The sequence below is a fragment of the Alligator mississippiensis genome, chromosome 1 (genome assembly GCF_030867095.1).
Source record: "Alligator mississippiensis isolate rAllMis1 chromosome 1, rAllMis1, whole genome shotgun sequence".
NCBI lineage: Eukaryota > Metazoa > Chordata > Crocodylia > Alligatoridae > Alligator > Alligator mississippiensis.
This window is the reverse complement of record NC_081824.1, coordinates 222,903,838-222,927,938: the sequence shown is the minus strand read 5'-3', so window position 1 is coordinate 222,927,938 and position 24,101 is coordinate 222,903,838. Positions and strand designations below refer to the sequence as shown.

The 24,101-nt window shown below is 43.8% G+C and overlaps 1 protein-coding gene and 1 long non-coding RNA gene across 5 annotated transcripts in view; one reads left to right on the top strand and one right to left on the bottom strand.

Annotated features, from left to right (window-relative positions):
• SNAP25 (synaptosome associated protein 25) overlaps window positions 1–24,101 on the top strand; it is a 95,708-nt gene that overhangs the window by 42,009 nt on the left and 29,598 nt on the right. For both annotated transcript variants that reach the window (XM_019500851.2, XM_006270571.4), the window contains exons 2-4: window positions 12,306–12,441; window positions 13,400–13,441; window positions 23,894–23,942. In XM_019500851.2, coding sequence (XP_019356396.1) covers window positions 12,370–12,441; window positions 13,400–13,441; window positions 23,894–23,942 — 163 coding nt within the window. In that variant the 5' untranslated portion in view covers window positions 12,306–12,369. The remainder of the gene's footprint in view (window positions 1–12,305; window positions 12,442–13,399; window positions 13,442–23,893; window positions 23,943–24,101) is intronic.
• Window positions 21,016–24,101, bottom strand: part of LOC132247338 (uncharacterized) — a 99,955-nt gene continuing 96,869 nt past the window's right edge. For all 3 annotated transcript variants that reach the window (XR_009458649.1, XR_009458641.1, XR_009458646.1), the window contains one exon: window positions 21,016–22,769. This is a non-coding gene — a long non-coding RNA (uncharacterized LOC132247338). The remainder of the gene's footprint in view (window positions 22,770–24,101) is intronic.

The window sequence follows — 24,101 nt, the reverse complement described above, 5'->3', positions numbered from 1 at the left end:
AATAGCTGTGGGAAATGGCTGTACAAAGAGAAAATACTGGAAGATTAATTTTCAAAGAGTTTTATTAAGAAGAAAATTGTATCGAAAGCAAGTCAAATTCTCTGGGGTGAAAGAATTACAAAATGGCTGCCCTCTGCTTTCATCTCTGAGCACAAAAACCAGCTAAGGAGGCAAATCGCAGCACATCACCAGCATGGGCTTATAAAATACAGCCTTATGAAACATAAGAGCTGCCTGCCCACTGGCATAGTAACAATAGATTGCTTTGTCTTTTGGGGGACATGGCTTCAGGGACACTTTGTAGATCCTATTATCAGTCTTTGAAATGTCAAAGGCAACTTTTTTCACCTGTCATTTCTCTCAGTGCAGAGCCGAGGGGGAAAAGGTGTGGGGTGTGTTGCTCATCAGCTGCCCTATTTGCAGAACACAAAAGCAAAGAGCCATTGTGTCAACATGACTTGCACGCTGCACACATTGTATAAAATAACAATAATTTATCAACTCATGATCTGGGGTTGGTAACAGTAAAGGTGTATATAAGCATGGATATAAGTACTGGTATAAGCACATGTATATTGTCATAGCTCTGTTCACATGAAGGGTGGTACTTCTCTGATGGATTCAATAGGTATGGCAATAAAAACACTCTGTGTGGGGGAAACCCAGAGGGGAACTGCACTTGAGTTATTTTTCCAACCTTCCAGGCATAGAAGCCAGGACTTATAATACTCTCTTTTTTATTCTTCAACAGGCACCTTTACTTTGGCCTTTGCAGATTGACTGCCTTTTCCACTTAGATACGACTCCCTTGCAGTGACGTAGTCTGGGATCATGACATCTTACTCCTACTATTATTTAGCCCTATAAATACACTACATCGCAGGCCTTAGCCAAGACGAGGACCACATTATACAATTATAGAAAAACAGAGTTAAAAGGGACCTCAGTGACTGTTTAGTCCAACCCCCTGCTGACAAAGACTGAGATAAAGGAAGCATTATTAACCAGATTTACAGATGGGGAATTGAGGCCCTAAGAAATGAAGTCATTTGCTCAGGAAGACTGCATCAGAGCAGGGAACTGAACTGGGGTCTCCTGAATTCCATTCCGAAAGATCATCCTTTCTGTTTTTTCCAATATGATTCCCTTTCAAGGCTTCATAAGTAGCAATTCTCATTCTTTAGTGTTTCCAGAAGGGAGTAAAATTAATTATTCCTATATTATGTTGGCCTGTGCAGAACCAGGGCATATCCCAAGGGTTGACATTAGCACAAATTGAAAAAAAATGCATCTTTGAATTCACAAAAAACAAGGACATGGCCAACCTACTTTCTTCGTATTTTCTGGATCAGAACAATTTTGCTAAAGCCTTGTGAGATACATTGCCAGGCAATAACATACTTGGCAAAGGTTTGTACAAAACACAAAATGTGATGCTGGTGGTAGAAAATACTCAGCCTCCTGTACCTGCACTTACTGCTGAGACTGAGCTTGCTCTGAGCCTACTGAAAACCCCACTGAATTGGGAAGCACAAAGATACCACATCAGGTTTCATTTTGGAAACCTTCCCTTTTTCTTCCAAGATCTGTCCACCTGAATTACCTTTGAAATCACAGGTCCAGGTGGCTAGTCTCTGGGCTAGATTTAGCTCTGAGGGTTATGCAGATCCTTTTAGTATAACCCAGGCCTGACCACTGTAAAGATTCAGCCTAGAAAACTGTGTGAGGCCTCACTATGTCACCAGCTAGTAGACCAGGGGTGTCCAACCTTTTTGACGTAGGGACAGATCATGAACTTTTTATCACCCAGTGGGCTGGCAAGAGCGAGCACTCGCGTGACCTGTCCAGTCCGGCCATGCCTGGGGGCGCAGGGGTCAAGGGGAGCCACCTGACCCTGCCGTGTCCTCTCTGTCACCTGGGCGGCCTCGAGGATGCTCCCACACCTGCGCGCCTGGGCTCAGCAGCCAGGGGGACGTGCAGGGACCCCACAGGGGGATGCGGGATGTGCAGAGACACCCCCCTGCTCTCTCTCCCCCGGGGCAGCCCAAGTCCGACCAGCAGGGCTCCCTCCCCAGGGCCTACGACTCACCACCCCCAGCACAATGTCTGCAGGCATGGGGGGTGCAGGAGCAGCGCCGGCTTCCTGCCCCAACAGCCACAGCAACAGTGGCAGCAGCATCTTCCACGGGCCTGGCTGCAGCACCTCTTTGAGCCAGCATCTGTGCCTGCCCGCCCGCTGAATCATGACCTGCTCTAGCCCGTGCGGCCAACAGGGACCAGTGCAGGGTGAGGCTGGCATGCAAATAAGGAAGGGAGAGGTGGGGCTAGGAAGGGACAACGTGAAATGAGGGGGGGAGGGGGGAAGCCATACCACGTTGGCAACATCAAGCTGACACAGTGTGTGTTGGAACCTTATCCCTTCCCCAGCCCTTCAGCAGCCATTAGGAAGCTGCTGAGGGGCTGGGGGAGGAACAAGGGGTGGGAACAAAAGTAAACAGCATTTACTTTCATTTCCCATCGCAGCATCTCGGGCCACAGAAAATGGCTTGGCAGGCTGCATGGCGGCCCGTGGGTCATATGTTGGACAAGCCTGTAGTAGACAATAGGGCTGTGCAAAATGGCAGCGTTCCATTTCAATCAGTGTTTCAACATTTTGATGGAACAGCGTTTCATTTTGAACTTTGTTTCAATTCAGAACAGCTGTTCCATTTCGTTTCGTCAAAACAGGATTGAAACGACAAAATTGTTTCAATGTTTTGCCCATAGGATAGAATGGGGAAAAACAAAACAGCCTATAACTTTGTCATTTTTGGCTTGATTTGGATGAAACTTGCAGGAATCATAGCCCCTTCTGACAGCATGAAGCCTACCATGTTTCAAGGAGATATGTGCAGGGAGTTTGGGGAAGCTGCACCCTAATATTTTGAAATAAAAACTTGTGTCACGTGTATGTGTTAAGCCACAGTGTGGTCAAAACTGCAGGGATGGTAGCCCCTGCTGAGGCCACAAAGTCAGACAAGTTTCAAGGAGATAGATTAAGGGGTTTGGGGGAAACTGTATCTCAAGCTCCGGACAAGCAGAACTAGTAACCTGAGTTAATGTGTGTGTTAAGGCGCAGCAGGGTGAAAACTGCAGGCCTGCTAGCGCCTGCTGAGGCCAGCTAGAGGTGCAGGGCGCCAGACCCCAGACTCCCCCTGCATCTATCTCCTTGACAGCTGGCAGGCTTCGTGGCGGACAGGCAAAACTCGTGACATGAGTGTTTGTGCAACTGTCTGTCTTGGGGCACGGGGCAGCAGGGGAGCGGGGGGAACTACTGCAGGCCTGGCTGCTAGCCCCTGCTGTGGTCACAAAGCCTGCCAGCTGTTAAGGAGATAGGTGCAGGGGGTTTGGGGACCCTACACCCCTAGCTGCTGACAGGCAAAACTCGTGCCATGGGTGCTTGTACAACTGACTGTCTCTGTCTTGGGGCAGAAGCAGTTCCCAGCTCTGTATTGATTCTTTCCTCTCCTTAGTCTGTGGTTTCGTAGGTGTTAATCCTTGCTCCTTGAGGTACAGTTTCTGGCCTCCGCAGGGGCTAGAATGCCTGCAGTTTTGACTCCGCTGTGGCTTTACACATACACGTGACACAAGTTTTGCTTTCTAAATATTGGGGTGCAGTTTCCCTGAACACCCTGCACCTAGCTCTTTGAAACATGGAAGGCTTCATGCCCTACCTTCATGCCCTTCCATGCCCTATCCATAAGGGGCTACCATTCCTGCAGGTTTCATCCAAATCAGGCCAGAAATGACAAAGTTATAGGCTGTTTTGTCCTTCCCCATTATCGCCTATGGGTGAAACAGCGTCAAAATGGCAAAATGTTTCGACTTGCCTCATTTTGTTTCAAGGCTGTTTCGACTATATCTGTTCCAAAATGGGTCAAAACAGCGTCAAAACAAAACTGGTGGAGAAATTTTGCACAGCCCTAGTAGACAACTCTAATAGTGCATTGTGCAAGCTACCAAGTAAGTAGCTGCTCTAATTTGGCACATTACCACCAGAGCCACCTTAATGACTGGGACTCTTATAAACACCCATTTATAGCTTACAACTGCTTTCCCCAAGCCTCTCCTACAACAGAGTAGTAAATTGCATTGATTTAGTTCAGCACCAGAACAGGAGAGGAAATTATGCCTTTGACTTATAGGTTTAAATTCTCCACTGTTTCTCTTACTTGCCTTATATTCTTCAGTCAGCCTATAAGTGGTGTTTTGGCACTGAACAGATGAAGCACTGAAGGGAAAGAGAGCTTGAACTCAAGAATTTATAATTGGAAATGATGCCATATCCTTCCTAACACTTCACATGATCAGGCACCCAGCTCTCTCTCTCTCAGGGTTTCATATAGGGATAATAATGCTTACCCATCTTTTCAAGGCTCTTTGGAATTTACAAAAGAAAAGTACAGTTATTGGAGCTCTCTTATTTTTTATATTCTTTGAGTGGAATATGTCAATGCCATCATCCTCTGGCTAGAAATATCCATGGGAAAAATAGATATGCCCTTTAATAACAGCGAGAATGCTTAAAAAGGAACACTTTATCACAGTGTTGACTTTGCCTTGGTAAATTGCAGCATTTCCATTTTCCTATACCTATTGTGTTGAAGTGTTTATATCTCAGCAAAGCTAATATTTTCTTCCAAAGGTCATTCCTTGTGGTTCTGTCTCTGCGGGGATAGATAAAGGGTTGACTTAGAGCTTTAAAATAACTTCCACATAGATATTACATTCTAGCTATGAGATTCTATATTGCAGCGGAACAGAACTGTAATAAAGCTGCAAAATAAGAGAGCCAGGGTGCTTGTACACATGATGCCATGACCATGTACACGTGACAAACATGTCACTGTGTGGCTTAATAGCATCATACTGTACACGTGCAAATGAGTTTGCACTGTTACAAACTAAACTACATCCCAATGGAGTTCAGTTGGAAATGTTGCAAATTGTAACAATGTCCCCCAGCCATGGGAGAAGCAGCCAGGCTCTGCAGAAAAATAGAAATCGGGCCCCTTGCTGCTTCTGCTTTCAGGTTCAGGGAAGCATTGGATCAGGTGCCTCTAAGCCAGGGCAGCACCCAGGCAGCTAGCAAACTGCCTGGGCTTCCAGCGCCCTGTGCACCATCCCCGCTGCCTTCCTAGCCACCAGCAAACCCAGCTGCCCTCCTGCTGCTTTCACGTGCTGTCCCAGGAGCAAGCCAGCCAATTCCTGGGTGGCCCCAGGCATCCTGCCAGCTGCAGGAGTCTGCTGAAGACAGAAGCAGTGAGGGACCCAATCCTTTTTTTCTTGTTTTTTTTTTGGTGGAGCCTGCCCATCTCTCCCATGGCCAGGGTTGTGCTGCCAGCACGTTGAGTGGCCCCTGAGCTGCAGTGGGCCCCAGTCCTTCCCTCTGCAGTGATGGTACCCCCTGGGGCTGCCTGGGAGGGCTGCTATTGGGCTGGGTGCTATCCCAGCTTGAGGTTAGGGAAGAGTTGGATCGAGCCAGGTGCTGCCTCCAAGCTGGGGCAGCACCATGGAGGGAAGGACCAGGGCCCCCCACAGCTCAGGGGCCACTCAGCCTACTGGTAGCAACTCCCCCCCCCCGGGCCTTGGGCAGGCTCTGGCTCCGATTAAAAGATAGGGTCCCTTGCCATAATGTGACAGAAATACTGAAATGATGAATTGTTTCAATTTAGGGGAATAGAATAAAACCCTGAGGACTAAACCTCTGTCACATGTACAAGTGCTCAGTGTTCAAACTGGAGGATACCCTACGTTCTCCTCAGCCCATTTCTTTTATAGACTTTCTTTAACACTTTAATTCCTACCATGCTTCTGTAGCTATGTCAGTATAATTTATAAATTCTGTTCACAGTGACATTGGTTTAAATTCACTGTAGTCAGTGGGCTCATCTACATGCTCATTAATATGCCATTATAACGGGGCATTGTTTAGTACTTGTAATCACACAGGCACTAACTTAATGCGCCATAATCAGCGCTACTACACATTAGCACAGGCGCATGCTTTTTAAGTGTTGTTAATGTTCAGTAGACTAGTTCTACTGTCCATTAGCACAGTTTTTTCATGCTGGACTAATGCACAGTAGAATGAAGTCTACTGCACTGTTAGCATCTCATGTAGATGCACCCACTGGAGTTCTTTTAATTTAGATTAGGGCGTCCAAAGGTTCTTAAATGAGTTAAGCACCCAACAACTAATGAATTTCAATGACTACTGGGTTCCTAAGTGAGAAATCCCCATCTCTAGCAACAACCAGTATAAACTGTAAAATCTGCACAATTTCAGCCTGTATCCAGACATCTTCAGCGCTTAAGGAGTTTACTGTATTGTGGGCAAACAAGCAACATCTATTGATTTGCATGTGTGGCTTTCTATTAAATAGAGTTGAATCAGCACTGCTCTAGGGCACTTTTCTGACTAAAACTGGATGCAAAATGACTTGCCTGGAAGAATGCTTTTCTGCTTCTTGAGCCATTCTAGGTGCTTTATGAATAGCAAATAATTTTAATAGACTTGTCAAGTCTAGCTGTTTAGCACAAAACACTTCTCCAGCAACAACCTCCAACATTTTTTAAGATGATGTCAAATGAGAAGCTTCTATCGCTAAATGTGAACATGGTGGCCTTAATTACTTAGAAATTATGCATCTAAGGGCAGATTACAAGGGCTCCATTCTTGCACCTTCCTTTCACCAGCCAGACCTATCACTGATTCATGATCATCATAAAGTGTAGCAGTAAGATCAAGAGTTATATGGACTGGAAAGAGATCTACTTGTTAACTAATTTATCTGTGGAATGGTTAGTAACTATGGAGATAAGGAAATAGACAGACACCAGTATTTTGTATTAATTGAACAAGTGTTCAACTCTATTTCAATCTGCTCAGGCTTCTGTCACCCCTTAGTTTCTACTGGGCATGCTCAGAGGCTTAACACTGGGTCCAGTGTAACTTTGCATCACTTCATTCATGTAGCAGTTTCTGTTGAAATAATAACCTATCCCTTCACCTAGGAGGCAAAAAGCAGGGGCTGACTTATTCTTCACCCACTTATAATCATATGAATGGATGCATCTAAACTAACCTCATTTCTCCCCTCCCCTAATATTCACTTGTCGCAACTTCAAAAGCACAAGCATAGGCAGGGATACAGCTAGTAGTATTTTAAGCAGCAAGTAACAGATCATCAAAAGGACTTAAGTGTTACAACCCCTAATTTTTAGTGTCTTGTTGCCTAATGAAATACAGAGCCCTCAGTTAGGGGTGCAGATTCCCTATAGAATGCATTGTGGAGAGTGGGATTCATAGAAGCCATCAGGCTGAGCTCCAACCTAAACAGGGTTATTTTTTAGCATCAGTGAAGTTTTCCAGAGATAAATCCTACTGTAAGCAAATACTCTGAAGAGATTTGTGTCCTCTGCTGAGCAAGCATTACAGGACATGAATGTCCACTCATCATTAGACAGGGATGTTCTAGGCTTGATGGGCATCAAGTCCGCTGCTGACCATCTGTGAAGAACAGTTCAGGACAGAATATGTACTGAAAGTAATATGAATAGAGGCTGCCTTGCCCTTAGTCCAGAGGGACAGCTCTTCCATTACTTCACCTGGTTGCACCAAGAAGTTAGGTTTTTTTAAATTCTGAATCAATAGGCTGGATGCTCAGGTCCTAAAAGCTAGTGACATAGTTCTTGCAAAGTTGGAGGTTTCTATTTATACCAGCCAAAAAATGGGCTCCAAGTGTTGAATGATCTTTTTTTTTCAACTATATGATAGCCCAGACAAAAAAAACACAAAAAAGGTGGGGGGACCTTGTATGCAGGAACCATTGCTTCCCAAAGTTCCCCCATTGTGTTCTTTGTTACTAAGACCCACAAAATGGGGAGCAGTTTTCAATCCACAGGGAGATGAACAGGAGAAATCATATTTGAAGTCCTCTATAACAAGTAAAATTCTAGAAATGTTTTCTTTTTTATGATTTTAATTGTTATATGTGATTCAGGGCCCGATCCAACGTCCATGTAAGTGAGAACCAAGAAAGAAGTAAAGAAGGCAATTCCCAATTATGTCCATGGTATTGCATTTTGCCATGTCAAGTTAACTGAAAAATTTGGGGCAAAAGAGTATTCCCTTTGAAAATACAATTTCTGTTAAATCAAACTGGGTCAATTCCAATGACACTTTCAATGGGGGGAAAAATCCTTCCTGGACTAGACTGCCCTTTCCACACTCCCATGTTGCACACTCCACATTCAGGAATGATTATGCAGGGAGTTGCATTTTGGGCCAGAGATAGGCCTGGCCCATCCAAGGCAATGAAAATTCGTCATGGTGTTTCTACCATGAGGGGAATTAGCATTGTCAGGCTCTATACTAGCTCCTACAGCACAATGGAATCACCATGCTCTACTTACTCTGAGAATATTCTTACTTCAGAGTAGAAAGATCCCTGGTGTGTCATCCATGGGGATCTCCTAATCTCTGGAGTGCCTTATCTTGTGTGAAACCTGTTTACTGTTGACACTAAGAAGCCCAAATACATTTGATGCCACACTGAACATTCACCATGAAATTAAGCCTTGTATTTGCATCAGCAGGGCCCATAGATGAATTCTTCGTGGGGGGTTCTAATGAACTGTGCAAACAACAAAAACATCAGGCAGCACTTCCCATCCAGCCATTGGTCCCAGTGATGTTGGAACTTCTAATTATGATGTGACCCATCAGAAGAAGTAAATACCCTTCAAATGAAGATACTGAGATGCACTTGATGATTCTAACATGAAGCTGAGCCAAACTTGGGGGATGGCTCTTTAAGATAGATTTCTTCCTGCTTGAACTTGAAAGAGCAAGAACAACCACAAGCGAGGGCATAGCTAATGTAAAAGCACGAAGGTCATGCATTTTCCCCAAAATAACCAGCACGGCAATTCTTTGTAAAAGCCTCAGAGGAAACACAGCAACTGTCTGGTTTTCTTATTTATATTTTATAAGAAAATAGGCCTTGATTCAGCAAATGTCCTTGGCTCTCTGATCCCTGGAAGGCAATGGAAAAGAAAGGTTGGCCCACTGAAGAAGAACTCCCATGAAAGAATAAGGAAAAAAAAGAAAAGGATTGTCTATAACAATATGAAATATTACATAAAAGGATGCATAATCCAAGCCAGCATTTTGCTTGATACAAAACAATGGTTGATTGCTGTTTAGACACTGTTGTTTGATTGGTTTATCTTATTCTGATAAAATGGGAGCCAACAGTTGTATCATTGTTTAGCAACCTGCCTTTTGTTCAGTTTTAATTAGCAGACATATGCTAGCCAAGTAAACAAGCATGTTATTATCCATACTGTTGTGCAGAGTTCCTTCCAATAAATGCCAATTCAAATATACCTGTTTGTATAGTAAATATTAAGCATTCCATTCTCTGGATAATAGAAATGGGGGAGATGGCAGGAGGTTACTACAAAGGGTTTCTATGCGGAGTGGAAGGGATCAATCTTTCTGAGCACGGATGGATTGTTACATGGCATATCCATTACGGCTGTGCAAAATTTTGCCGGCTGTTTTGTTTCGGTGCTGTTTTGACTTGTTTCGAGCTCAAAACAGCAAAATCGAAACAAAACGAAGGGCTTTGAAACAGCCTCAAAACATTTCAAAACTTTTGAAACGTTTCGAGTTTCAAAGCTCAAGCTGGGTTTGCCTGCAGGGAAACAGAAAGTAAGGAGAGGGAGGGGGAAGAAAGGGGAGGGACACAGTGAGGGCACACCTTAACACACACACTGAAGAAGCTCCTGAAGGAGAAGAAATGCTCTGTTACAGTTTGGCTGCCTGAGATGGTGCTGATGATACTGTGCTGCACACTAAGTTATTATTAGTGTTGCCTGTTGTTATTTAAAGTGGTGGTCTGGCCTGGGGCTGTAGGGGAGGAGATCTCACTGAGGCACACTACCGTGTCATGTAGAGGCCCCAATGCCAGTGAGGGCATGCCTTAACACACACACACACACACACACACACACACACACACACACACACACACGTCATAAGTTTTACTTGTCAGCAGCTTGAGATGCAGTTTCCCAGAAACCCTTGCACCTATCTCCTTGAAACCTGGCAGGCTTTGTGGCCTTGGCAGGAGCTAGCATGTCTGCAGTTTTCACCCCACTGTGCCTTAACACACACACACACACACACACACACACACACACACACACACACACACACGTGACACAAGTTTTATGTTCAAGAATTTGTGGTGCAGTTTCCCATAAACCCCTGTACTTGTGTGTTTGAAACCTGGCAGGCTTCACAGCCGCATAAGGGTCTACCATCCCTACAAGTTTCATCCAAATCAGGCATGAAATCACAAAGTTATAGGCAGTTTTGTACTTCCCCATTATAGCCTATGGGTGAAACATCAAAACAGCATCAAAAACAGTAAAAGAGTTTGACTAAATGAAACAGAACAGGGGTTTCAAAATGAAACAAAACTTGAAATGAGACACTGTCCCGTCAAAGTGGCGAAACAGAAATTGAAATGAAACTGTGCTGTTTTGCATAGCCCTAATATCCATATCTATATTGATCTTGCAGGCAAACCCTCTTTCTTTTCCCCAGGACCTTAAAGAGACGTCCCAGGCTTTCAGCCTGTGCTAGCCTACAACTGATGGCCCTTCCCCTCCTCCTCTCCTGTGAGCTCTCCCTTGTGCATGCTGCAGACTGTCCTTTGAGTTTAGGTTTTGGCCCTTACAGTCCTTGCCTACAGCCCTTCTTCACTCTGTGCTCCTATCTTCAGTCAGAGCACTGCTAGAGGTAGGGTTATCCTAGCATAAATATACAGAGGCTTTGTTTTTACAGACAGATATTATGGGCTGTCAAATTCCTGGGGCCAAGTTCTGTCCTGCTTGTATTTTTGTTTCGTTAGGCCTGCACAGGTTGTAAAGCAGAGACATAAATTGGCCTCCTCAGCTTTGCTTTCTTGCTTGGAGCAGAGTGCATGGAAGGATTTTTGTTCTGCCCTGCTGTGGTAATCGAGTAACATGGCAGGTGGTTAATGGCTGTTATTCTCAGTCCTCTGTGTGTCTTCACCCTCCCCTTGCAGCTGGATTAGTTCTTCCTGTGACAAATAAATCCAGCCCTCAGTGAGCATTAATTTGCGACATGTCATGTTTGAATCTAGCAGAGAACTAAGCCAGTGTTCTTGTTACAAAGGCTTGACAGGCAGTGGGAAGGCTCACCTTTCTTAAACAAGTCATGCTCGGCAATCACAGCTAGCTGGCATCCTTTGAGTTTATAACAAAAAGTAAAACCTTCTTAAAAAAAGAATCAATGTGCCACATCCTGATCTTAGGCAAAGGTTTGCCTAATGGAGTTACTCTGGAATTAGAAGTACTTAAGGAAGGACTATAGAAAAAACCATTAGCTTAGGGGTTGGCAACCTACAGTCTACAGGCCAGATCCAGTGCACAGCCTTCTCTGATGTTTCAGCAGAAACAAACAGTGGCATTGGCAGGGTCCCATGACTCGCCCACCTCTAACCTTAACTGAGTAATTTTGGACCACAACCTGAAAAGTTTGCAGACTATTGTGTTACCTCATAAATTCTAACCCCTGCCAGACAGGTTTACCCCATTTAGGAAGCTTTATCATTGCCTTTCAATATCTCTGAGCCTAATTAAAGTTTCTCAAAGAGATCCTAAACTGAAGAAACAAAAGGGCTAAATTGTTTTCAGCTGTTTGGCAGCTATGTGCATTTTTATTCACTATGGAAGCGGCCCTCTGGGTCATGCAGGCCTCCATGTCCTACGTGGAAAGAAATACACTTTGCAAGGTAATATGGGTCAAAACCCTATGGGCGACTGCTTTCAACCTTGCCGAAGTACACACAGTGCTCAAGCCTGCTACTTCTAATTGAATGTTAGCCCTTTTGAATTTTCTATTTGAAACGTGTTTGGTGCTTAGTGCCAGCAGAAATGTTGTGCTCAGAAAACAGAAAGAAATTATTTTTTCCTTGGTGTCTGCAGCACAGACACATTCCTGCTCATATTCAGGAAAGTGACTAATAGCCCAGAAATAGAAAATCACCTTGAAACACCCATGAGTGTTCTGTAGTTTGTAAAAAAATTCTAAGCATGCTAAAAGATTTTGTGGAAAGAGCACTGATACAATAAAAGCATGGGGGGGGGGCTGATTTGTATGCACAAACCTGCCAAGCAGAGTGAGATTAACCTCATGGTTTCTTTCCCTGCTTGCTGTATTCCAGGCTCATAGACAGAACAAACAGAAAACCTCGATCCAAAGACTCCACTAACACACCCACAGCTAAAATGGCCGAAGATGCTGACATGCGCAATGAGTTGGAAGAAATGCAACGGCGTGCCGACCAGCTGGCTGATGAGGTGAGACCAATGGCTGATAGGGGTGAGAAATTTAGAGCTTTTTTCTGATGGGCAACCTACATCCAGAAATGGGCATAAGCCCCTGTGATGTACTTGAAAGTCTGTTTCTGCTTTATGCTAGCTTTATACTGGTGTAGTTTTTGACTGAGTGAAATTCTCTTCTTCCCCACACCAGTGACAAGTGAGTTTGTCAGTGAGTTACTCCAGATTTCACTGGTGTCAGCCATCACCTTAGGCTTTGGGGTCTACAGATATAAGATTAAAAACATGGGATAAGTTGGAAGAAAATATTAACCTCCTGTTTGGTTTCAAGCAAAGGAGTTGCAGCTGAAGTGGAGACCAGTATTTATCCTTCAGCCATGTATGTCCAGGAGCCATTTAAGCCATCTGATAGCGTTAAAATCTGAGGAAAAAAAATATCTATGCAAGTCTTTACCCTTTACTCATCTTCTTCACACAAATTTGTCTCAGGTATTAGGATCAATATCAGTTTGAATGATCTCAGGAAGAAAAGCTGCAGTTTAATTTCTCCAGAGACTCTTCTAATTTGCCCAATTTAAGAGCAAGCATAAACCACCAATTCAGGTATTTTGGTTGGAAATTTTAGTTGGAAACCACAGAAGCTATTTTTAAAGTGGAATAGCTGCTTTCCAAAGCACTTTTTCTGCACAACATGATCAAGTTTACTGCAAACCCTGAATACAAATTCTTTAAAAAAAATCAAAGGCAGTAACAACTAGCAAAGTGATGCGATGGGGCAATACTTAAGCTGAAATCCTTAAAGTGGGTTGGAGATATCACAAACATTGCAGAGGGCCTGTATCTGAGGAAAGGTATGAAAACACTCAAAAGAATGTTCCTTCTCTCTCAGGGTAGAACTCCATCAGTACAAGCCTATATGCTAGTAATAGAAACTGTGTTTACCAGATCTAACTTTCTTTTCCCTGATTTTTTCCAGTCACTGGAAAGCACCCGCCGTATGCTGCAGCTTGTTGAAGAGGTAAGGACTTGCAATTTATCCTTGCTTCCTTTGTAGATAAAGGTATTGGACAAAACATGAAACTTAGCATAGCCAATTGTTGGCAAGTAAATGCATGACCTACATTGCCAATTTATCATATTGGATAGATATTGCCATGCTTTATTTATCGTACTGAATAGGTATTTATCGCATTGAATTTATCACATTGAATAGGTATTGGTCACTCTGTCCAAACCGATTTCCCATGGCCTGTCAATTACTTTCACAGTATTCCTAGGAATTAAGTCCATTTGAGATGCAGTACCTCAGTTGATATAGTCAGTCAAGCAATGTAAAGATTCAAATGAACTGCAGAGTAACTGCTGTCACCAGTGGCAAATAGTGATATTCTGCCCATATTTTAAATAGTAGGTTAACTGGAAACATCAATGCAACCTAAAATCAGCCATTTAGGACCTGATTCAATACTGGGTTTCTGCAGCTTCCTGCTAGCATAACACTCTTGCAATACCAGAATACTGCAATGGTGAGAGTAGCTCTCTATTGACCTATCCTCCCATCTGAAGCAGCAGCAGAGCACCAGTCACTTGGATGCTCTAGAAATCCAGATTCACTTCTCTTTAAAACATTTAATGTAGATTTTAGGGCTTATGACAGGTGACAGACTGACAGCTCTGGCGACAGGAGTCCCCTGCCGCTCCACAATGGTGGGAGCAGTAGTGCAAGCTTGGTTAGTCTATCCTGCTTATATGGCTCATTCCTCACCTGGGAGTCAATCATCAAATCAAACTGATAGGGTGGAGGGTTTTACAAGTCTGACACCACCAAACTCAGCTTGCATTGGTCACCAATCAGCCATCAGGTGGTAAAATACTTGGATTCTACTGCCATGCCAATATTTCAATTCAGGCTGCTAGGATATTCATAGATTCATAGATGCTAGGGTTGGAAGGGACCTCAATAGATCATCGAGTCCGACCCCCTGCGTAGGCAGGAAAGAGTGCTGGGTTCAGATGACCCCAGCTAGGTGCTTATCTAACCTCCTCTTGAAGACCCCAGGGTAGGGGAGAGCACCACCTCCCTTGGGAGCCCATTCCAGATATGTTCATGGACTAATGGCATTTATACTAAGAGTCGTCAGTACTAGCAGGCTTCCCACTGCAGGGCGCATTAGACCCAGAGATAGGGTCTCCTGCTTCATTCACACTGACATCAGTGGGCATGTCATGAAAAGATGCAGCAGGAAATGGCCTCAAGGTGCACGTTTATAAGTTAGCACAAGCACCTTCCTTGTAGTTCATAGACGTCTTCCTACTGTAGTTGAAACTGATGGAAGTTTGCCTCTGTGTTCAGTGGAGAGAAGGTTGAAATCTGATGTCCAGTGCCCATTAAAAAGAAGAGCTGTAATTCTCCTACTTTTGTCACCCCTGTAGCACTTCTGGTTTGTTCCCCCATAACACAAGCCTAATCGTTTCTTCCCCACCCTCAAACAACACAGACTTAACTGACTTGCCTCTGCCACCTCTCATTGCTCCCCATGATCACTTAACATGCCATTGACAAGCACTGCTTAGCTTTCTTCTTGTTTAACACTATCCTGGACACCCTCTGAGCTTCCCTCTGACCCTTCTACTCTGCTGAAACCAATCTCAAAGTTATTTGTACAAATTAAGAATAAGAGATAGCACCTGTCCCAAAATGCACAAGTCTAAACAGAGAAAGACCAGAGGTAGGAGAGGTAATGGAGGCACTTCGTAGGAAAGTGAGAGTGACTTGCCCCAAGACACATCTGGTCAATATGGGTGTCTTTACATGTGCCCTGGGGGAGGGAGGGGGGAATGACACTCGGGAGCCACTCTAGTTAAAGTGCACACAGTGTCTTGCATATTCAGCATCCCATGCTTCAAATTGGCAGCAGGGGTGCTTTAATTAAAGCTCATTCCACAAACTTTAGTTAGTTAAAGTGCCCCCACCACCATTTTGAAGCACAGGGATGCTGAATACATATGACACGGAGGCTACTGGAGCATGCTAATTAGCATGCTTCAGCAGATTTAATTAATTGAGTCTGCTCCTATGCATGCTAATTTGCATGCATCAGAGTAGGTGTTGGGCACGTGTGTAGGTGCCCTGTCAGACTCGTGTCTTCTCACCTCTGATCCAGTGACCTGTGTATTGAATGCTGGGTTCATCTACACATGCACTTTATTGCAGAGTTGACTAATTGGCTCCACAGTAAACTGTCACTGTTTATACTTGCACCCATATTAGGGCAAAGTAAATTAACCTGTAAAATTAGCTATGTTATTTGCAGGATTCTATGTTCTCATGGGTTTCCATATCCATGAATGTGAGGCTGAAATAAAATCCTTCTCCTTACAGTTTTGTTTGGGGTTTTGTTTTTTGTGGGGTTTTTTTTTTGGTGGGGGGGGGGAGAGGAGGGGCTGGATTTGGCAGTCTTCATAACTGGTTTGTCCATAGAAGCTATTCCTTTATACTGTTTGTATTTCATTTGCATCCTGTTTGCTCCCATGCAAAATATCCATGGCTAACATGGTCATAGAGATGATTTAATCTGATTAACGATCAGGCCGTAATCATTGTTTTGGTTTCACTGTGCTTGGACTACACAGTCAGAATAAAAAGACAGCTCTTGTCCCAAATTCACTGCTATCTAAGCAATGCTCAGGGGTATTCTAGAAACATAAGGTTGAGATATGCCCTTGACACTGTAGGAGGGGGAAGACATACATTTGCATTGGCTACCAGCAGTGCAGGGGATAAAATTGCCTCTTGGAGTGTTCTGCACTACCTGTGCAGATGGGCTGGAAATGGATAGGCCAGGAAAGGGTTCTGTTTTGGTTCTGCCTCTATTACGCATCTCCACTGAGACAACATAGAATGGAAGAGTCTTCTTCTGGTCCACATTTATAATGCTGCTTTGCCAGGAACAGATTACTTCTCCTGTGGAGCTACAGGGGAAACAGAGAACTGTGACTGACCTGATAAGTCCCACTTTCTTCCTTGGTCTGCTCCTAGGCAGTAAAGCAACACACTGGCAGAGTACATTATCAAGTAAAAGACTAGGATACCAGTCTGTGACACTTACTATATCAATAAAATGTACAATTACATCTATGATTATCAGGGATTACAAGTGTAAAATCTAAGACTCTCAACTGCTGCTCTAACATATTACAAATTTACATTTATTATGGTACCACCATGAACTGTGCGCACCAAAAGGTGAGCATGATCTAGGGCTAAAGGACTCAGACTAAACCACCATCATACAGAGTTTGTTTCCAGTTCAAACTTTTCACCCATGAGCTCATTTTAAATGCAGAACAACACAATAAGGGTAAGCAATGTTTCTACTGTGATCCCTACAAGCAACTAGAATAGCCTTTAAAAAAAAATAAAAAAAATCAATTATCATTTAAAAAAGACTGTTTCTAGACATGAGCTAGAAAGGAAAAATAAAAAAGCCCCCCCCCCAAGCAAGATCAGTACTGCAGGGATCTCAACACGAGAGCACTCAATGGGATGTACAGACAAAACAACTCCTTTGTAAACTCAAAGCCAAATGGGGGCCTATTTTCTCATCTCATCAGACATGGTTTTACATTTAAGTTAACTAATATTTTAGAACTGAAAATAAGTTATACAGATTTTATTTTATAAACTTATGGTGCCATTTCAAGATGGACAATAAATGAAAGTTCACATTTTCACTGACTTTCCTATCCAGAAACATGTCCTCATCTATAATGGAGAAATATGCCCTTTGGCCTGAATGCTGCACATGGATGTATTTGTTTCAGGAAACCTAGGGTGCAGACAGAAGTGCAGCTTCCCGCTGTACCTGAGAAGGCTTTGCAGGAAGCATTCTGAGTTGCAACGATCCCCCAGACCAAACAGAAGTTCACTGTTGACTCCAGAGGGGAGGGGAATCTAGCTGCTGCCTGCCAGCCTGCAGCCAGTTTCCTCTAGCAATGGGCTCTCCTCTCTGCCAGCTCCCACCCAGCCCATGCTGTTTTCAGAATGGGAGGAGGGCAAAGGGAGCAGAGGGAGCTTGTCTTAGGGGGTCCTTAGCCAACACTGGAGGGTAGGATGGGTGAATTAAATGCACCTGTCCCACCCACCCCCAGCACAGGCTGAAGAACCCCCCAGATCAAACTCACCCAGCTCCCTTTCTCCCCTCCCATTCTGAAAGCAGCAACAGGCTGGGAGGCATCACAAACATAAGTTATGGAAGAAACTGTATTTTGAAATGTCTTCATCTGAAGCCTCATGCAGATTTTCACCCAATCCATCATTTTTGAAGCAATCTGCAGCTCTGAACTTGTATTTGGTCATGGCTAGGGACTGCTTTCTGTGGCCAGATTAGGCAAAAATTGTCACTTCTATTTGAGCCCCTAGGGTCTGATTCCAAGCCTTTTGAAGTCGATTGCAAAAGTCCCTTTGACATGATTAAGTTTTGGATCTAGCCACTGGTTAAAAGAGAACTAATATTAGTTTACATGGCTTTTTAGAAACATGTATCTACCAAAACTGGGATAATTTTGTTGGCAGTGGTAAGAACATGGGGCCAAATTTTCAACATGTATAAGTCAGCATAACTCAGTGGTGTACCTATGTGGGCGGTGGGGGTCCTGGTCACCAGCCTGATGGGGGGCACCAGCCGAGCCCTCCATGGGGTACTTTGTCCCCGGTGGCACTTTCGGTTTTGCTGCTGGCATTTTTGGGCTCGGTGATCAGCTGCCGGGGGATCCCCCTCCTCCGCGCCCCCCCTGCTTGGCAATTGGCTGCGGGGGGATAGGGGAGGGCGTGGCACATTGCAAATACAAGCATTGCCCCCCAGTGCCAGGAGACCCACGGTATGCCACTGGCTTAACTGCACTAAAGTTGAATTACACCAGCCAAAGACTGGCCCCACAGGCTTCAATCAAGATACACAAATTTAGCCTACCTGAGGACATTTGGGTAAATCCCCATAGTAAAAGAACCAACTAATCCCTTTGATCAGATGTTCAGAAACACTGCAGTGTTATTAGGACTATTGCTAACTCAAAGAAGAGCTGAGTTGTATTAGAATGCATGATTAGGAAATGCATCTCTGACCACACTTTTACCGTTAGGGTATTGACACTTCTCCTTAATGTCTTTATAAACTGCTGGCAATGTCAGCCTGTCCTGATACATAATTGTCTGCACTAATTTATTTAGAAGCAAGTCTATAAGCCATAATGATTGATGTGAAATTCTTTATGTAAGTGGATTTTTATGTGTACTATAATACTGGCTCGCGATCTGGCATATATTCTGTTCTCAACATACCTACGGAAACAAACGGAAAGCATCTGCCATCATTGTGATTCTCCAGCTGGATACACTTTCTGGGCCTGATACTACCACTGTTTTGAAACCTTGTCTCAACATCTGCATCTGTGCAAAGTATGTGTAAAACACAACCTAATCAGAATGGCTGCATTTTGCATCTGCTCTGTACAAGTTTGAGTGACTGCACATAGTACAAAGCAGGTTCTCTGTGTTTTCAAAACGATTGATGTGGTTTGAGTAATCATTGCATTGTCTTTCCTAGTTCCTTATCCTTCTTGGGCAATTAAGAGAAATAATGACAATAACTCAGCAATTATATAGTAATACACTTCATTCCTAGAATGCTATGCAAATTGCAATGGTGGTTGTTATGCTGATTTCAATGGGCTTTGAATGAGACCCTAATAAAAACCCTGTTACAAAAGATGGAGGGTAATATAACTCTATGAAATCCACCAGGGATCCAAATTCTACTCTCAGTTGCACTGGTTTTTCCTGCAGTAAAACCAGATTTACAACGATGTGTCTAAGAATGGAATTAGGGTGCAGCAGTTTTAAAATCACAGGTTCTGGCTTTCTAATCAGAAAACATCATTTTGACCTTTGACAAGAAAACATCAGAACATGTCATTCACTTGAAACACACAAATAATTTCCTTAACTGCAACTGGATTACTCACATGTTTAAAGATTAACATAAACTCAGATTCTCTTTGATCAGGTACTATAGTGTGATATTGTAGCCATGACAGTCCAGAAATTATGCAAGAGGCTAGGATTTCTTGGGGTGATATCTTTTATTGGACTAATTGGGTGCATCTACACATACGATTAAAGGCAGAGCAATAAACTGACACAGTTTGTGCCAGAATCAACTGCTCCCTAGCACAGCATCTACACGTGCCCAGGACTGCGGCACTTTGAGCTGGGGTGGAGCAACCCTGGGCTGGCAGGGTGCCCAGGGGGTCAGCCCCAAGTTCCAGGTGGCAGCGTCAGGTGGTGAAAGGCCTGGTTGGGGCATGAGTGTGCTAAAGTGAGGGGCTAGATGGCAGGCAACCCTTGCATTTTAGCACCCTCACACCCCAGCCAGCCCTGGTCACTGTCTACATGTGCATTTCAGCACATGTAAGTACTCCACCATAAGATAGTATTGTGTCCGACAGTCTTATCTTAAAGCAGAGTTAATTAATTTACTGTGCCCTAATACCAGCACATGCATAGATGGTGATGCTGTACGGCAGAGCGAATTAGTCTACTCTGCAGTAATGCACATTGGACAAACTTTCAGATGCAAAACATGCTTCATCAGGTCAGACTTGATACCAAATGTCTTGCGTTCAAAAGCTTCTTTGATCAGGACATTTATTAAAAGGCGGTGTTACTGTCATTTAAAATGCGGGAGTTGGAAAGATGTGGAAGTATTTTTTTTTCAGATTTTTTATGTTATATGAATTGTATTATTCTGTTAATGTGCTTAAGCTTTAAATATTCAGAGTCCCTGGTTCAAAAACAGCTTGGGATGGAAGCAACCAAGTCCTGGAAGCCATAGACTTGTCATTCTAAATCTTGTAAAAATCCAGTGCTTCCAGTGAAGTTTCATATGTGAAGCCACTGAAGGAGAGGGGCCTTGGTCATAACCATCTGATGGCTGTTCCATGGTTTATGTGAATGTTTTTGGTGGTGTCAGTCCTCCAGTTTCAACTGGAGATGTGTCCACTTCACGAAAACAAAAACACAATGTTTTATTTGTACTAATTAGCACGTATCTTGCCAGCTTCTGCAAAGACCAAAACCTGAGAGGACAGTGAGACAGACTGTTCATTTCTAGAGTTGGGGTGGACATATTATGGCAGGCCCATCTGGCAAAGATTATACTGCCCTGAGAAAAAATAGAGGACCGAAGCCTATAGCACTCATTTAGAAACGCAATACATACCTTGCTTTTCTTTTTAAAAGGACATAAGTGTAAGGTGTTCAGGTATCAGAAGTGCTTTGGCAAAGCATGATGGTCCCAATTCTTTTCTCAGATACAAAAGAAAGACAAAGGTAAACATCAGCCAAACTGAGAAGAGAATGCTGCACTTAGTAATTTGGAAACTCTACCTTAAATAACAAGGGATAAGGTCCTGCACTACAAGGAAACCATGTGCACTATAGAGTCCCATGCACCATTTGCATTTTTCTCATGTCTTTGGCATGGGCTACTCCATGTATGTGCTTTATATTTACACAAAAATGAAATTTCCCATTCAATTTCATAAGAGACAGTGGATTGCAGATCCTACATCTTTGTAAATACATCCATGGCAGAAGCTACACATTAAAGGTCATTTCCTGGCCTCACCACAGTTTTACAACCACATCAGTGAATTTCAGCCTACTTGCTGAGAATACATTCTGTTCATGTGGCAAATCCTGCTCTTTCCCAAGGCCATAATAGGAGCTCCTGGGTCCTGAGCATGTGTGAAAGTCTGCATCATTTTAGGTGCCTAAATGGGAGCAAGAATCTTTTGAAAATCTGGCCTTAGCCCAAATTTCAGTGAAAGTAGCTAGGAAAAAAAAAAATCAAAGAATATTAAAAAAGAGAAAGATTATCACTTGGTGCCAGATCCAACTACTGTTCACATCAGCAGACTTCTTGATATGAGCTTCAGCAGGCTTTTTGCAGAATATATCTATTCACTCCACTGTCAATTAAATTTTTGGAGTTTTGCCAATGTATTATCACTGTGGGCACATACACCAACCTTCCTTGATAACAAATACAGTATGGCTTGATAAAGCACAACAGCATACCTGGCCAGGTAGGTAGAAGACAGCTGCACCCATGTTGCTCAGTGCAAAGATTTGCACAAAAGGATTTAGCACCATTTGTAAAGTCTATGGGTCAGTGGTGCAGTCTTCCTCCCAGCAAAGCTCTATGAATGGAGGTTGTACCTGAGCAAAGACCATAGGGTCAGACACTGATGTCTGTATTTGGTATTTAACTGTATCTGGCTTATTCTAAGCCTAACAGGTTTGATGAAAACTGACAATACTTGTCAGATCACAAACAGAATTGCAGGTCCTCAGGGGCCTGCATTTGGAAGGGAACTATGTCTAAGAGTACAGACTGCGTCAATGAGCCAGAGGTCAAGGAAGGAGGGAGGAGAAGCCAGAGTACCCCTCTGAGCAATCAGATGCTGCCTGCCAAAGGACCAGAAATGAACAGCTGTAGGGCTCAGGGGAGCCTGGGGAAGAAGAATGTGGCTGGCTTCTCCTTTCTCCACCCTCACTCTCCTTTTGAATTCACTGAAAGGGAGGTGAGAGAAGCAGGTGGACATTTTTTTTTAAACCAGCCATCTGCTGGGTACAGTTCAGTAGGCAGGGTGGGCCAGAAACAGGAGTGTAGGCACTCACATTGCTTGCAACTGGCCTGAGCACAGAGAGGAGCAGGACAGGCTCTGACAGCTGAGCAGTCCCCGAGTGTGTTAGAAACTCAGTCGCGCAGCTGAGCCAATGCGCTGCACACGCTGCCAGACTGCCTCAGGGCATTCAGCACAGGGAGTGTGTGGACTGGGCAGCCAACAGCCTGGTAGGCAGCACAGACATCCACCCCAGTTTCCAGACAGAAGCAGGAGCTGGCTGTTACAAGAGAAGCAGTATGCATGGAATATTTGGCTCAGGATATTTAATGCTGGAAGACCGAGTTCTGTGTTAGCTTTATGGAGGAAGGATACTTTTGGCAAAAACACAAAAATAAGAGACGTGGAACTGGGTTCTGGTTCCCTGGCATTCCTAGAGTTCCAGCACATCCTTGAGCTTGTAACTGAATCTTCCAACGTGTTCGCCAAATGGAGACAGCCATCCTTGTCTGCAATACAGGGGCATCATGCTATTAAGTAAATAGATGTTGATGAAGCAGTGCAGCTACTTCCTGAGCACTTAGAGGAGACCCCTTGCCAGTAACCATTATTTATTACCAAGGTGTCAATATTCTGCTGTAGTCTTGCTTGATTGACTCCTGAAATGCAACAGACACAGGATATTTAGACTATTAATTATTCATTATCATTATTGTTGTACTGAGCAGGATGGGTCTGCTTTTCCCTTACTGAATTAAAAAAAGAGCTATGAAATACAGCTTAGTATTGAAAAACACCTAGAAATAATACCACATTACCACGTTCCAAAACAAGGACAGTAAATGCAAATGCCACATTTGTAGAAGATGCTTTTCCATTAAAAGGTAGTCGGGATTTTTAAAAAGTATTCAGCTTTGACCTACCTCTGCTCTTAATGAAGACGATGGCAAAACTCAGTAGGAAAAAAGCAAGGTCAACGCTGAGCTGTTTTGAAAATGCTATCTGTAAAAAACCCCCATCGTTGCTAATGGGAGTCTTTCCACTGGATTCAGTTGAGATTTGGCTCGACCGTTAAATTTATTAAACCTTTGTACCTAAAAGGCTGTTGTCTGTTCACATTAAATAGCATATTTACTTAATTCCAAGATGAGGTGTGTTCCCCCCCCCCCCCCCCCATTTAATATGAAGGGGGAAAGCCTCTCATCTTGAAATTGAGTACAAAGTGGCAGGGTGGAGTGGGGAGAGGGGGCAGCATGCAGTTACTGTGGCTCCGGTTCCAGCCTCAACCCTGACCTGGGGTCAGAGCTGCAGATACTGCCTGCCTCCCTCCAGCCACACCTTGCTTCTCCTCACCATGGCCTTGCTCAGGCAGGCTCCCTCCCCACTCCATCCTGGGCATAGCTCCAGCCCAACCCAGTAGCAGTGGCAGCTCCAGATAGGGCAACTCAGTATCCAACCAGGTTAACCAAGCCAGGCCAACTCGGCTCCAGTCAGGCCAACTCAGTATCCAAAAGACCATTGATAGGCTTATAATGCAATGGAGAATACTTGGTTTCCCATCCAGTACCCATGCATACAAGAGTTTCTGATTACTCCACTAGCCCATATGAGCTATTGTCATTCTTTTCACTGATTTTCTTTTGTCTTCTTAAATCCCAATATCTAAGACTAATTATTCTCTCACTGATCTCTCTTTTTCCTCCTCTCTTTCTCTCTCTCCCCCGCTTTTCTCTCTTTTTATCCTTCTCTTTTTCCTTATCTTGCAACCACTCTTGGAATGTAGAGTAAAGATGCTGGTATCAGGACTTTGGTTATGTTGGATGAGCAAGGAGGTAAGTTCAGATTGCTTCAGTGTGCAAACAACATACTCCAAGAACTGTTTATCATGTACAATTATAAGCAATCATTGGAGTCCTTTAAATGTGCATGTGTGTGTGTGTGAAAGAGAGAGTATTTGTGTCTGAGGTTAGCTGACATGGCTTTGCTGGCTT